We start from the raw sequence: 15,282 nt of genomic DNA, 5'->3' as shown, positions 1-15,282 counted from the left end.
TGAAGTGTAGCCTTTGGAAATGAGGAGTTAGCACCTTGTAACCGGCTAGTTCTGTCCATCATAGCTTGGGGAATTCAACATTATGCAAACATTGCAACAGGTCAGGAGACCTGTGGCTGTCTGCAACTCCATTTTAACACAGTCTTGCGTCCTTTCTCTTCCTGTTTTCCTCCCATCTTCGTTCTGTGACAAGGTCATATAATCTCTGCTTACGCTCAGCATTTTCCTTGCTGTTTGTGGATGTGTGACAGCATGTGGGTTTAGGGGCTATCCTAAAATCAGCACTCAGCTTGCTCTGCCTGAAATCAGGGAAAAAGAAGGAAGCTTAAGAAAAAGCCACAAATGCCAGGAGAGCCATGTGCAGAGCCTGAAAAGAGTCTCTGTTCTAAACTCTATTATTGTCTTTACAGTAGGAGTAATCTTCTTTTGTCTGCTTAAATGCTAAGCAAAGAGATTGATTAGGCTTCTGTTTGCTTGTTACCGCCCTTTACTTTTCTCCAAATTATGCATTCTGGTATTAACCTTATTTAAATCTAGCATATTAAGTGCCCATTGCTGAGCTTCAGACTTTCATTAGCTTCTAAAAAGAGATAATTTTTATGTAGTGATCCTAGGCTGTTGGGAGTTCTTGTCTGATATGGACATTAGTATTTTATAAAGGGGTGATGTTTTTCCTTGAAGCCTTGTGCAAGGAGAGGGAGGACCTATAGGATATCGTTTCTTCACTGAAACCCTGTTGTTGGTTAAGGAGGGCTGACTAAGTGTCACTATTGAGAGCCTATGAACTTCTCTGAGCAGCAGTTGAGGAGAAGGGGGGAAGGAAATAAGTTCTAGAGAGAGAGATTCATGCTGTTTTCTTACCTTAACATTTCATGCTATGTATTCAGCATTCAAAGCTCCTCTGTACTAAGCACCACACTCACAAGGAGTAGGATCTTATTGCACAAGTAGTCTTATTGATTTTAATGGAATCCCTTGTGGAATGATGTATACTTGACAGTGTGAGAGGGTCTGATTCTGCCATCCTAGAGATGAGCGGGAACTAACTTGGGATGTGAAATCTGGACCCCTGCAGAGCTGCTGTTGACTTGCAGGGTTCCTTTGCTGTCTTGTTCTGGTCTGTGTTATAGGCACTTCCAGTCTCAGAGTAGCAATTTCATTTCTGACACAATTCCACAATGTAAGATTAAAAATAAATCAGAGGATGATAACAGAGAAAAACACCGTGTTAGCTCACCTCTGCCCTAGATGTAGCTTTTTTTCCTGGATTTCACCACAAGATTCTACTCCCGATAGCCATTTTGCTTAAAATTGGTATTTTGTGAAGGGTTACCACTGTAACTCTGCCCAGATACCATCTGTAGAAGAATTTTGTTCTTACTGTGTCTCTGACAACTACAACAATTGCTTAAATGGAAGGTAATAGTAAGAAAATATTTTAATATTTTAAATGTGTTTAAATGCAGTTATGCAATTGGAAATAAGGTGGATCTGCACATTTTTGTAAAATCTGGATAACCTTGAACCACTTTAATGTATGTGAAGAATAGTAGGCTGTACTTTTAAAGGTAGAATAATAAGAAATTTTGGAATATTATTAAATCAGTTATTTTCCCCCCTTTTTCTAGGTGCATTTTACCTGGTCTTTGAATATATGGACCATGACTTGATGGGACTACTGGAATCTGGCTTGGTTCATTTTAATGAAAATCACATAAAGTCATTTATGAGACAGTTGATGGAGGGATTGGATTACTGCCATAAGAAGAACTTCCTGCACAGAGATATTAAATGTTCAAATATTCTACTAAATAATAGGTATGGATATAACTAACTTTAAGTGTACACAAAGTTATCAAATAAGAACACCTTAACCAAGAAATCTTTAATCTAATTCTAGCAATTTATATGTCACTTTCTTCTATCATTAGAAAACAGATTTATTATTAAGGTTGCATGTTGCTACTTTTAAAACTAGTTTCAGCTTTGAACATTACAAAAACCTGTAGTTTTTTCATTACTTTACCTGTATGGAAACACCAGGATCAGGACTTAAGCTCATCAGTCAGCACTAAGGAAATATAATTTGCATTTAATCGTAGAATCATCAAATAGGTCTGGAAGAGACCTCTAGGTCATCTAGTCTGTCCCCCTGCGCTGAGAAAGAAAAGACGTTGTGTATCTAGACCATCCATGGCAGGTGTTTATCTAACCTGTTCTTACAAGCTTCCAATGACAGGGATTCTACAACCTCCCTTGGAAGTATATTCCAGTGCTTAACTCTGCTTACAATTGGAAAGCTTTTCCTAATATCTAACCTAAATTTCCCTTTGTGCAGATTAAGCTGATTATATCTTTATTTACTTTCAGTGAACATGGAGAACAGTTGATCACTGTCCTCTCTATAATAGCCCTTATCATATTTAAAGTCTGTTATCATGTCCCCATTTAGACTTCTTTCCTCAAGATTAAACATACCCAGATAACCTTTCCTCATTGATCAGTTTTTCTAAACCTTTTATCATTTTTGTTGGTCTCTTTTGGACTCTCCAATTTATCCACATCTTTCCTAAAGTGTGGCACCCAGAACTGGACACAGTTCTCCAGCTGTGGCCTCACCAGTGCCAGTACTACTGCCTGCCTTGGGTTTTTTTTTTTTTTTTTTTTTTTTTTTTTGGACTCTTGCATGTAGTACTTTGAACTTCTCTTTAGTGAATTTTATCTTGTTGATTGCAGACTAATTTTCCAAAATGTTGAGGTTATTTTGAATTCTAATCCTTTCCTCCAAAATGCTTACAATCCCTCTCAGCTTGATCTCATTAGCAAATTTTATAATCATACTCTCCTCTCCACTCCATTATCCAAGTCATTAACAAAGATATTGAATAGTACCGGACCCAGGACAGATCCCCATGATTCCCCTCTTGATATATTCTCCCATTTTGACAGTGAACCTTGATAACTACTGTTTGAATATGAGATTTAAACCAGTTATGCACCCACTGTTATAGTAATTTCATCTAGACCACATTTCCCTAATTTGCATATGAAAATGTCATGTGAGACTGTCAAAAACTTTACTAAAAGTAAGATAAAACATGTCTACTGCTTCCCCACTATCCACTAAGCCAGTAACCCTGTCAAAGAAGGAAATTAGGTTGGTTTGGTATGATTTGTTTTTGACAAATCCATGTTGGCTATTATTTATTACCTTTTTTATCCTCTACGTGCTTACAAATTGATTCTTTAATAATTTGTTCCAATATCTTTTCAGGTATTGAAGTTAGACTGATTGGTCTATAATTCCCTGGGTCCTTTTTATTTCCCTTTTTTAAGGATAGGAAGGAGCAAGAACAGCAGAGAAAGGACAAGGGGCTCCAAAAAGACTTCCTCTGTTTGTCCTTCTCTAGTCCTCTGGGATTTCACCCATTCTCTATGAGTTTACAAAGATAATTGCTAACGATTCTGAGCTTGTTTCAGCCAGTTCTTGAAGTACCGTAGGGTGATTTCATTAGGCCTTGTTGACTAGAATACATCAACTTATTAACTTAAATATTCATTCTTTAACCTGTTCTTTCCCTATTTTGCCTTGTTTTTTCCCTCTTATTAATATTATTTGTGTTAAGTATCTCGTCTGAGTTCTTTTAGTGAAGACTGAAGCAAAATAGGTATTAAACACCTCAGTCTTCTTGGTGTCTGTTATTAGCCTTCCCTGCTAAGTTGTGGCCTACACTTTCTGTCTTTCTCTTGTTCCTAATGTATTTATAGAACCTTTTCTATCAATAGCCATTTGTTTTTCTTTGAGTGCTTGCTCAGGTTCATTCCATTGTCGGTGTGTGCATGTCTTCGTGCATGGTTACCGGAACTTTTTTCCCCGTAGGACCGGCTTCAGCACCCCCTGGAACGCTGCACACATGCCACAGTATATGAGGCGCTACCGGCCCTATGCCCCCTCAGTTCCATCTTTCTGCCTGTGGCGGTTGCTGGAACTGCTTCGGTTTGCATTGCAAGTGCTCAATCCCTTTTGTTCCCCTTGATCATTTGTTGTTTGTCTTAGGTAGATTAGACCTTAAGCGTTATTAATAGTGGTAGTTAGTCACTTAGGATATTCTCGGCTTGGACTTTGCTGGGAGCGGGGCATGCCTCGGTCACTGGGCTTCAAACTGTGCGTCTCCTGTGGGAAGGCCTTTCTGCTGAGTGACTCCCATGATAGCTGCCTAAAGTGCCTGGGGGAAGCTCATCGTAAGGACAAATGCAAAATTTGTAAGTCTTTCAGACCTCGGACCCAAAAAGACAGAGATCCACTTGAAAGCCTTACTAATGGAGGCAGCACTCAACCCGGCCTCTGAACCGACCCGTTCTTCGGTATCGAGCATGGCATCAGTGCAGAGCATGCTGTTAGCACCGGCCCTGCCTTGGCACTGGACTTATTCCTCTCTGTCGAGGAAGAAGCAGCGAAGGCAGCGCACAAAGCGGAGACACTCCCCTGCGCCGTACAAGAAAGCAGGGTCGAACATGGGGCCGCCCCAAAGCCAGACAGTGGAGACTCGCTCGCTGCCGACGGAGTCTGTCTCCAACCAGAGAGCCACCCCCGACTCCTAGGAGTGGGAGGGCGTCTCTGCACTTGCCAGAGCTGTCAACAGCGGAGGCATTTCAGGTGGCACGGACCTTGTTGGCCTTGCCCATGCTGCCCCGGCCCCTCCCAGAGAGAGGGAGCTGGTGTCTCAGGGGAAGCCCACGTTGGGACCCCTAGTTAGCTCAGGTGATCCCTGGAGCAGGGAGGAAGATCTCCAACAGCCTGGTTGCCCCATGTGGAGGGGTCAACATGGCGCCGCTCCCCCAGAAGCTGCTCCAAGCCACGGTCACCAGAGCACCCCATATCAGCGGGCATGGAGTGAGGTTGCCCTCCTGGCACCGGTCATGATCCCCAGCACCGGATGAAGTTCGTTCCAGAAGGCAGCGCCTGTCTGGGTCGCCTACATGAGGCAGCTCCCCAGAGGGAAGTCGGCACCACTCCTGCTCCCCGGCGCCGAGGAATTCGCCCACGCCGGTGCAGCACAGAACCCAGTTGCCAGAGGCTGACTCAGCACCAAGAGGGAAGTAGCGCTGTAAGTCATCGATGCCCAGGCACTACTCCAGGCGCTCCAGTTCACAGTCGGAGCATGGTTCCTGACGTTAGCACCGGTCGCAGCACTGGCACCAGGTCTCATCGTCATCACGATCGATGGCACCAAAAGGCCATTCGCTAGCGCATCAGAGCACCCACGGATTGACCATCACTCCCCCACCATTTGGCACCATACAAAAGGAGCCTCCGAGGTAGCCTCACTTCAGTTGTCTGAAAGTGAGTTGGTGTCCTCTTGAGAGGACGGCCACTGGGCGAGTTGTCACCACCAGCAAAAGATGCCGGAGCACCCTTCAGCTCAGGCAGCCTCCGGATGGTTTCTGGGGCAGTGGCCACGCCAATGGCCATATTGGGGACCTTGGGGGTTTCCAGTTGGGCCAGGTCCGCAGTCGTTCAGGTTGTCTGGGGTGCAATTTGCACCATCAGCGCCAGAGAAGGTCCATCGTTCGGCCTCCGACAACTATTTGGACCCCAGGAAGGGGCCTTTGTTGGGGCCCCTCATCAGCAGGAAGGGATGCCACCACACACTACGCCCCTTCAGTCCTCCTCCTCTTCCCCAGATGAGGCAGTTGCCCAGGGACACTCAGTGCCCCTGGATGATTTCAGGGTGCATTAAGAGCTTCTCAAGAGGGTGGCTTCCAACTTGGGGTTGGAGGTGGAGAAGCTGAAGGAGGCATCAGACTCTCTCTTGAATGTCCTGGCAGCAGCCGACCCAACCTGGGTTGCCTTCCCCGTGCATGAGGGGTTATTGAAGATAGTGAAGGCCCTGTGGCAGACCCCTTCATCAGTGGCCCCAACCTCTAAAGGGGCCGAGAAAAAATACTATGTCCCAGCCAAAGGATTCGAGTACCTTTTCACCCACACCTCTCCTGGAATCCTGGTGGTAGATGTGGCTAACCAGCAGGACAGGTAGGGACAGCCTGGTTCCATGCCAAAAAAATAAAGATAACAAGAAATTGGATCTGTTCGGGAGAAAGGTTTATTTGACGGCAAGCCTGCAGTTTTGAATTGCCAATCAGCACGCTCTCCTGGGCAGATACAACTTTAATCTCTGGGACTCGCTAAAGCACTTTGCAGATGCTTTGCCCCAGGACCAGGCGCTGGACTTTAGTACCATCCTGGAGGAGGGTATCACAGTGGCCAGAGCAGCAGACTCAGCGGGCAGAGCCATGGCCTCTGCCATCTGCATGCGCAGGTGCTCATGGCTGCAATCCTCAGGGCTGTCCCAGGAGGTCCAACAGTCCATCCAGGACTTCCCCTTAGATGTGTTGGCCTTGTTTTCAGACCAGACAGATGTGAAGTTGCATGGTCTGAAAGACTCGAGGGCCATGCTCCGCTCCTTTAGTCTTTATACGCTTCAGATCTCTAGAAGCCAGTTCCGTCCTCAGGACCAGCAACAGTAGAGGTACCAGCCACAGCGGTTCACGCCCAAAGACAGAGGGACAGAAATAGGGGGTCTAGGAGATGTCAACCAATGCCAGGGTCCTCCTCAGCCCCCCAGCAAGGGTTGCCAAGGTGATCTGGTAATCAAAGGAGGCCATTTTGAAGGTGCACCCGAGGGCAGTGTTCCAGCCTGTTCCCTGGATCCCTCCTGTCCCTTCTTGAACCGCCTAGCTCCCTTCCTGTCCAAATGGGCCATGGTCACTTCAGATCGCTGGGTCCTTTGCATAATTTAGGCAGGCTATGCCCTCCAGTTTGCTTCTACCCCTCCCAACAACCCTTCCTTCCTGTCCCTCTTCAGGGACTTCTCTCATGAACAACTCCTCATGCAAGAAGTAGAGACCCCTCTCAGCCTGGGGGCTGTAGAAGGGGTTCCACCAGACATGAGGGGAAAAGGGTTTTACTCGAGGTACTTCCTCATCCCCAAAGTGAAAGGGGGTCTAAGACCTGTGCTAGACCTGCGCTGTCTCAACAAATATCTCAAGAGGCTGAAATTTCGCATGGTGTCTTTTGCCTTCATCATCTCCTCCTTGTATCCAGGAGACTGGTATGCCGCCCTTGACCTAAAGGATGCATTTTTCCACTTTTCTATCTTCCCCAGTCACAGGCATTTCCTTCGTTTTGTAGTAGCTGGCTCCCACTACCAGTTTGCAGTGTTGCCCTTTGACCTTTCCTCAGCCCCGCGGGTGTTTACAAAATGTATGGTGGGGGTTGTGAGGTGCAAAGGGGTCCAAATTTTCCGGTACCTGGACGACTGGCTAATTGGGTAGGTTCAGGGCCCAGGTCCAGAACAGTATAGATCTGATATGTGCCACCTGCTGCTGGCTGGGCCTGCTAATAAATGAACAGAAGTCCACATTAATCCTGGTGCAGCGGATATTGGGGTGGTCCTGGATACTTCCCAAGCCAGAGCTTTCCTATCCCAGCCTCGCTTTGAGGCGATGTCTGCCATCATTGCTCGCCTGCACCTCTGCCTGATGACAACAGCCAGGCACTGTCTGCAGCTGTTAGGCCACATGGCAGCCTGCACTTACGTGGTGAGGCTGGCTCGCCTAAGACTGACCACTTCATTCGTGGCTGGTCTCGGTTTATGTCCCGAGCAGACATTCCCTGGATCGGGTGGTCACAATTCCCCCCCAGATCCTGGCCACACTCAACTGGTGGCGGAGCACCCGGGCAGTGTTGAAGGGGTGCCATTCGAAGAGCTAGTTCCCTCAGTCACCCTGGTATCAGACGTCTCGGACTTAGGGTGGGGGGCCCATATCAGCGCCAGCTTCGGCACACAAGTGGTCTGGTCGAGGGAGGAGAGGCGCATGCACATCAACATGAGAGAATTATGGGTTGTTCGACTAGTATGTGGCGTGTTCATACACTTTATTGCGGGCAAGGTGGTGCAGATACTGACAGACAGTACAGCGGCCATGTATTACATCAACAGGCAGCGGGGAGCCCGCTCCTCAGCCCTCTGCAAGGAAGCCATTTATCTGTGGGACCTGGTGCTGAGGCACAATTTTCACATAATAGCCTCTCACCTCCTGGGAGTGAGGAATGACGAGGCGGACCGCCTCAGCAGGTCGTTCTTACCTTGCCACGACTGGTCACTGCATCCAGGTGTGGGGTCTGTGATTTTCCAGTGGTGGGACTCTCCCCAGGTGGACCTGTTTGCATCAGCAGGGAACAAGAAATGCCCACAGTTCTGCTCCCTCTGTGGTCTGGAGGCCGGGTCACTCTCCGATGCCTTCCTTCTGCAGTGGTCAGGGAGCTTCATGTATGCGTTTCTGCCTATTCCTCTCCTTTACAAAGTTCTGCTGAAAATCAAGAGGGACAAGGCAGACGTTATCTTAATTGTACCAGCCTGGCTGCACCAGCACTGGTTCAGCATGCTGCTGGACCTATTGATTGCCCCCCCGCTGGAGCATCTAAGATGGCACGATCTCCTGTCCCAGGATCATGATCGCTTGCTACACCCAGACCTGGACTTCCTACACCTTACAGCATGGAGGTTCCGTGGCTGTTCGGTGCAAGTCCAGCAAATCCTGCTGGGTAGCAAGGAACCTTCCATGCAGGTCGTGTATCAGGCTAAATGGAAGCGATTTACCTATTGGACAGAGTCCCATGGGATTTTGCCTGGGTTGTCACCGATACAGGCAATTCTGGAGTACTTGTTGCAGCTAAAACTCCAGGGGCTAGTCGTGGCCTCCCTGAAGGTCCACCTAGTGGCTATATCGGCGTTCCACCATCCTTTGGAGGGGAGATCAGTTTTCTCCCACCCTATGGTAATTAGAGCCTCTCCACCCCTTTCAGGAACCTATCTGCAGGTTCGTGACCCGGTGTTTCCCTGGGATCTCAACCTGGTCCTCTCGTGGCTCACGGGGCCCCCCCTTCGAGCCCATGGCTACATGCCCTTTACTGCTACTTTCATGAAAAGTGGCCTTCCTGGTGGTCATTACCTTGGCAAGGAGGGTCTCTGAGAGCCTTCTTATACTCTGTTTTATAAAGACAAAGTTCAGTTGCGGCCGCACCCAGCCTTCCTGCCGAAGGTAGTTTCTAAATTTCATTATAACCAAGACATTATTCACCCTGTGTTTTTTCCCAAACCGCATGGTTCGGAGGAGGAGAGGAGGTGGCACGTGCTGGACGTTAGACAGGTATTAGCATTCTACATCGAGCGCATGAGACTGTTCCGGAGATCTACACAACTCTTCATCACGGTGGCTGATTGGATGAAAGGCTTACCTGTTTCCGCCCAGCGCATCTCATCATGGATAACTTCCTGCATCAAGTTCTGCTATGAGCAAGTGAAGATGCTGCTTCCGGGGATAATTACAGCCCAATCAACCAGAGCTCAAGCTTCGTCTACAGCCTTCCTAGTGAGAGTGCCTGTGCAAGACATCTGCAGGGCTGCCACCTGGTCATCTGTACCCACCTTCATGTCCCACTACGCCATCGTCCAGCAGGCGTGGGATGATGTGGGCTTCGGCAGAGCAATGCTTAAGGCAGCTCATCCGTAATTCCAGCCCACCTCCAAGGTGTTGCTTGTGAGTCACCTACAATGGAATGGACACGAGCAAGCACTCGAAGAAGAAAAGATGGTTACTTACCTTGTAACTGTTGTTCTTCGAGATGTGTTGCTCGTGTCCATTCCATGACCCACCCCCTGTCCCCGCTGCCGGAGTTGGCGGCAAGAAGGAACTGAGGGGGCGTAGGGCTGGCAGTGCCTCATATACCGCGGCATGTGTGTGGGGCTCCATGGGGCGCCAAAGCTGGCCCTACTAAAGGGAAAAAAAGGTTCTGGTAACCGTGCACAAAGGCATGCACACACCTACAATGGAATGGACATGAGCCACACATCTCGAAGAACAACAGTTACAAGGTAAGTAACCATCTTTTCTGTAGCCTTTTGTCCCTTGCTTGGTGTAACTCATTTTGTGCCCTAGCCTCTGATTTTTGTCCCTACATGCTTGTGCTATTCTTTTGTACTCCTCTTTAGTAATTTAACCATGTTTCCACTTCTTGTAGGCTTCCTTTTTGATTTTCAGCTTATTAAAGAGCTCCTAATGCAGCGACAGTGGTCTCTTAGTATTTTTCCTGTCTTTCCTTCACATCGGGATAGTTTGCTGTTGTGCCTTTAATATTTTGTCTCTGAGAAATTGCCTGCTCTTCTAAACTCCTTTTTCCCTTAGATTTTCTTCCTATGGGACCCTGCCTAGCAGTTCTCTGAGTCTTCCTTTTTAAAGTCCTTTTTCCTTATTCTGCAATTGTCACTCCTTCCTTTTCTTAGAACGATGAATTTTGTCCTTTTGTGATCACTTTCACACAAATTGCCTTCAGCTGTCAGATTCACAACCAGTTTCTTTCTGTTCACCAGAATCAAGTCTAAAATAGTTGCTTCCCCTGATTTCTTCCTCCACCTCCTGAAACAAGTTGTCCCTAACACATTCCAATAACTGGACATTTTATGCTTTTCTGTATTACTTTTCCACAGATAAATTCTCCCATTACAGCCAGATCTTGTGTTTTGAATATTTTTCTTTCTTGTATTTGTCATATTAAATTGAAAATGTAGTTTCTGACTTGTGCTTTCTTGACTATCTGATCTCATAGTAAAATACATGTAGACTTACCTATCATGTTGTGTAATACTGAGGCCCTCATCTTTCAGGAGTATAGAAGTCCAGTGTTTGATTTAAAAGAATACACAAACACATATTTATTGTTTTTAGAGACACAATGATTGATATTCTTGCTCACAAGTGCAATGATAATCCATGTTTCGGGCCTATATATATAAACATAAGCCTCAGTGCATGTGTGGAACTGCCAACAGAAGTTGGTCCACTAAAAGATATTACCTCACCCACCTTGTCTGTCTAATATCCTGGGACTGACACGGCTACAACACTGCACATATTAAATATAATAGCAGTTCCATGTGTACATTAAAGGAAAAATACAATTGCCACTCTAGTCTGAAATTCAGACTATTTTAGCTACATAGTATTTGTTCTTAAATCCTCAAACAGGTTTTTGATAAATATAAATACATAATATTTAAAAATAAAGGATTTTTTAAGATTGTCAAATTTTGTGAAGCACCATGTCTTTTTCTTTCCTTATAGAAATTTATGACTGTCCTTTCCAGTGTAAGTCATCCAACCTTCCGGGTTGGTTTGGTATGTTGCCTGTTGAGCAGCAGCATCCTTTGTGCCTTTTGAAAACTAACTCTTAAAATCCCAATTTGAGCCTTCGATACAAATGAAGTTGTTAGTTTTATGTGTTTCCAACATGGGGCTGCAGTTGCTGATAGCCATCTGCTATGCAAATATTCGTGATTTAGTATTTTTTTATTATCTACAGTTACCAGTAAGTAGACCAACCTACAGAGAGTAGAACTTTACTGAAGTGTGAATTAGTGATCTCCACAGTCCTAAAGCCATGCTTAAAATGTACAAAAATGGCAGTCTCCCCTCTTCAAAGTTTTGTCAACGTAATAAGCGCAGTCATATGTTACTGATTTGATTACTTTTACAAAGTATACCCTGAATATTCGTTAGTATTCTTTGAAGTGTATACCTGAATTGTCAAATGGAAACAGAACATTTCACAATCCCTTATGGTTTGTTTTTTAAAATTTCATTGGTTAGCATATATTGAAAAGATACGTATTTAAAATTTCATCGGTTAGCATAATTGAGAAGATGCAATAATTTGTAATGGTTCTCCTGGTTACTAGTGTGAATTGATAAAGTTCACCTGTAGATGTGTTTGAGCATTTTAACCATCATCTCTGTTCTGTTTTTAAATCTGTTGACAAGATTAATCACTAAAAAATTCTTTACTCTTTCCACCAGAGGGCAGATTAAACTTGCAGACTTCGGGCTTGCTCGACTGTATAGCTCAGAGGAGAGGTGAGATGACACCGTACTATTAAATATATACATTTGAAGCATAGATCTCTGTGGTTATGAGAACTAGGGATGCTTTTTTCTGTAGGGGGAAAGTTTAAGTCAAATCACATTTTTAAACATGGCATCCTCTTTTCTGATTAAATATCTGAAATAATAGAAGTAAAGGTTTGTACTGTGCAGCAGTTTAGGATTATATAATTCAGTTATATTCATGCTTTTATTCAATTTTATTTGTGACATATCAAGTATAATAGTTATATGTTGATAAACATTTGTCAGGCCATCCAACTAAACAATTAGCATCAAAAGTTGTAAAGCCCCCGAGGGAAGGAGGTCAGTCACCTGATGTGTGTGCATGGTAGTAAAAACACAAACATAATCCCAATGTGTAAATGATTGGTGTGGAGAGAGAAAGAGGAGTACTTCTCATCCTTGTTCTTTAAAAGTACGAGTATCCTTTCTGTAATACCAAAGCTATAGTCTTTCCAGAATACCATGGGCAGATAACTTTGGGGAGATGGGGTAAACATATTCCCCTTTCCTCTCAGTCTTTGAATTGAAGTTAAACATGTGGTGTTCTTTCTCCCTAATTGTTTCATAAATACCATTAGGGAGGCTTGCTTCTTGAGCTAAAGGATAATCTTCTTTAGCTGTAATAGCACAGATATATATGATTTTTTAAATTTAACACTTTGATGACTAGTGACACCACGATTAATGCTTTTGTTTTCAGTCTAAACTGACTGGAGATGATGGATGCAGATTTGCAGTTAAGATGAGGTCTGCTTAAACATTTCAATATTAGTCCTGCTTCTGTAAACTAAAATACATATTCTGCATATTGGTATATCTGGGAAGGGTTCAAATGGGAAGGGAAAAGTAGACTTCCTCCTCACATTTCCGAAAGAAACAGTGGCTAGAAACTAAGTACAATTCTTTCTTTGAGATATCTCACTTTTAATTCAGGGAGTTTAATTTTGTTCTCTGGGCAATCAGTTCTAGTAAAAACTTTTGAGAACAGATAAGATTGTGATGAAATTTTAAAAATCTTTGATGCTGATGTTACAATTAATGTTTGTTGCTTCACCATGCCTGTATCTAAGCAAATAACTGCTGAGTGTAAAATGGTTTAGTAACTTGTTAAAGGTTTGTACTTTAAAGTCTCTTTCTTGTAATAATTTTCTCTGGTATGAATGGTTAACATGCAGAATCTGGTTTCCAAAATTAAAGATGTACAATTAGCATTATACCACTTGCATATTGGATAATTACATGCACAGGAGCTCAGTCGCATGTCTAATTGGCCATTTGTGCAAACAGTTTGATTTGTTAATGCTTGATTTTGAAAGTGAGGCCAATAGTGTTTTAAGTGTTAAAGGCTTATTGTTTACTGTAGGTGCCAGAACAGTAAGCTTGTTCTTTCTTGATGGCAGTGCTCCTGGTTCCAGTGGTTTATGTTGAATAGCCAACCATGCTAATTTAAGAACATAACTTTTTTATAATTGTATTTAATCATATCTAACGTTTAAAGGAAAGTTGCAGAATTGGATAACTAAGCACTTTCTGGGAAATTTAATGTTTTAATGGAGAAACTTGCTACGCTGTGAATGAATTAACAGATGGATGCGACCTTACTCAGAGTGCTTTTCAGTGTGTGCCATACTAGATTAATTTTTGTGCAGCTTCAATTAAACTGTGACATGGTGGCTGCCATTAACAGATGACATCAGCTCACTAATAGTTCTTTTTATCAAATAATTAAAATATATTGTGATAAAATTCAGATTGTTCTTTGGGGATGGTGAAAACATTAACTTTATAAAATCTGGTTTTTCATTCTAAACAGCTGGTTTTAGTATAAACACCAGCAGCATTACTGTATATTATCAGTATAATCAGTATTAAAACTTTATTTTGGTTAACATAGCCTTCCAAATTTAATACACAGTTAACTGGAAGCTGCTTGTAGGTGCTTGTAGCTAAAAGGTGCTTGTAGAAACTCATTCCTGATTCAAACTTCCATTGAGTACATGTATCATCTTCAGTAATAGTAGGATTTAATGTATATTTCAGATTATGCTGCAACAATTTTCCCACATTTTTATTAACTGAATTTATATTTTTGACAACTGATTTACTGATCTGATTAAACAATATTTAGAAGGATTTGGGACCTTACAGCAGCAGAGGAAATTTCTTTAAGTAAGCATTACTTTAATGCTTGAATCGCTGAAATATATTGTGCACCTCATTTATCAAAATTTGAAAGGTCTGAAAGCAAGATTTTAAAAAATAAGCCATGTGCAAAATTGTATGTAATATGCACTTTTAATTGTGTGCTTAACTTATGCATGCATGGATCTTGAGTGTGCAAAGGGAGTAATTGCACATGTAAATGAATAATTATGGCCATTTTTGTACACATTTATGCAACTTCCACTCAGAGTTGTGGTAACCGTACTCACAGTTGTGCATCTAACTTGTTTAAAAATCACTTCTGAATGTGTAACGCTTTCCAGCTAGAAGGTGTGATATATTGCAAATGAACATACCTGTTGAAATAAAAAGTGCTGTCTAGAAATCTTTAACAATTGAATATTGATAAATCCAGTCACAAAAAAAAGTTAAACCTGTCTAAATACTTATGAAAAGAATGCCCTCTTCTAAAATAAATCTGGCAGATATGTAGAGGATAGGGCAAAATTTCCAACAAGTCACATTTTCAAAAGTGAAAAACGTTACCTGTACTTTATTGAAAGTGTGTGTGCTTGTGGGGCCACTACAGGGGGTTTGTTTTAATGTAAGGTTATCACTTTTATGCCCCCTTCAGTAAATACAGAAGTCCATATTATACATCAGTGTGTGTTTAATTGATTAGGCAATTGCACTGAACATAACTGTTCATTTGCAATGTGGCATGTTCATCTGCTGTGGAAAGTAGAAACTTCTGGTATCTTCTTTTTTAAAAAGCATCTATAAATAGGGATCTATGTCATATGATACCCTTATTGTTTTTAACTGTACATTTCAGTTTCAGTCATATTGCTACAGTGATCAGCAATTACATAGTTAAAAGCATAGCTTTTTAACTCTGAAGCCTGATGATATTTAATGGCCCCTGAAGACGGTAGTGTTTACTTATCTCTGAAATACTGCTTCAGGCTATCCTTCCATAGATTTAAGCAGGTAACAATGTTTACCTTCGTCTGATGGTGGCATTAGCAGCCTGGGAATTGGTAAAAGGGAATGAGAAAATGGAACATTCTTAAAACAGTATTGTAGTAGTGAAACCCCAAACTTTTATTAGTT

At 43.2% G+C, this 15,282-nt stretch overlaps 1 protein-coding gene across 1 annotated transcript in view; it reads left to right on the top strand.

Annotated features, from left to right (window-relative positions):
• The window catches only part of CDK13 (cyclin dependent kinase 13), an 84,457-nt gene that overhangs the window by 49,498 nt on the left and 19,677 nt on the right, over positions 1 to 15,282 (top strand). The window contains exons 6-7 of the mRNA XM_067550394.1: positions 1,629 to 1,818; positions 11,917 to 11,973. Coding sequence (XP_067406495.1) covers positions 1,629 to 1,818; positions 11,917 to 11,973 — 247 coding nt within the window. The remainder of the gene's footprint in view (positions 1 to 1,628; positions 1,819 to 11,916; positions 11,974 to 15,282) is intronic.

Source organism: Emydura macquarii, unplaced genomic scaffold, assembly GCF_026122565.2.
Source record: "Emydura macquarii macquarii isolate MOO-44397 ecotype Brisbane River unplaced genomic scaffold, CSIRO-AGI_Emac_v2 contig_1263, whole genome shotgun sequence".
In the NCBI taxonomy this organism is placed as follows: Eukaryota; Metazoa; Chordata; order Testudines; family Chelidae; genus Emydura; species Emydura macquarii.
This window is presented reverse-complemented; position numbering and strand designations above follow the sequence as displayed.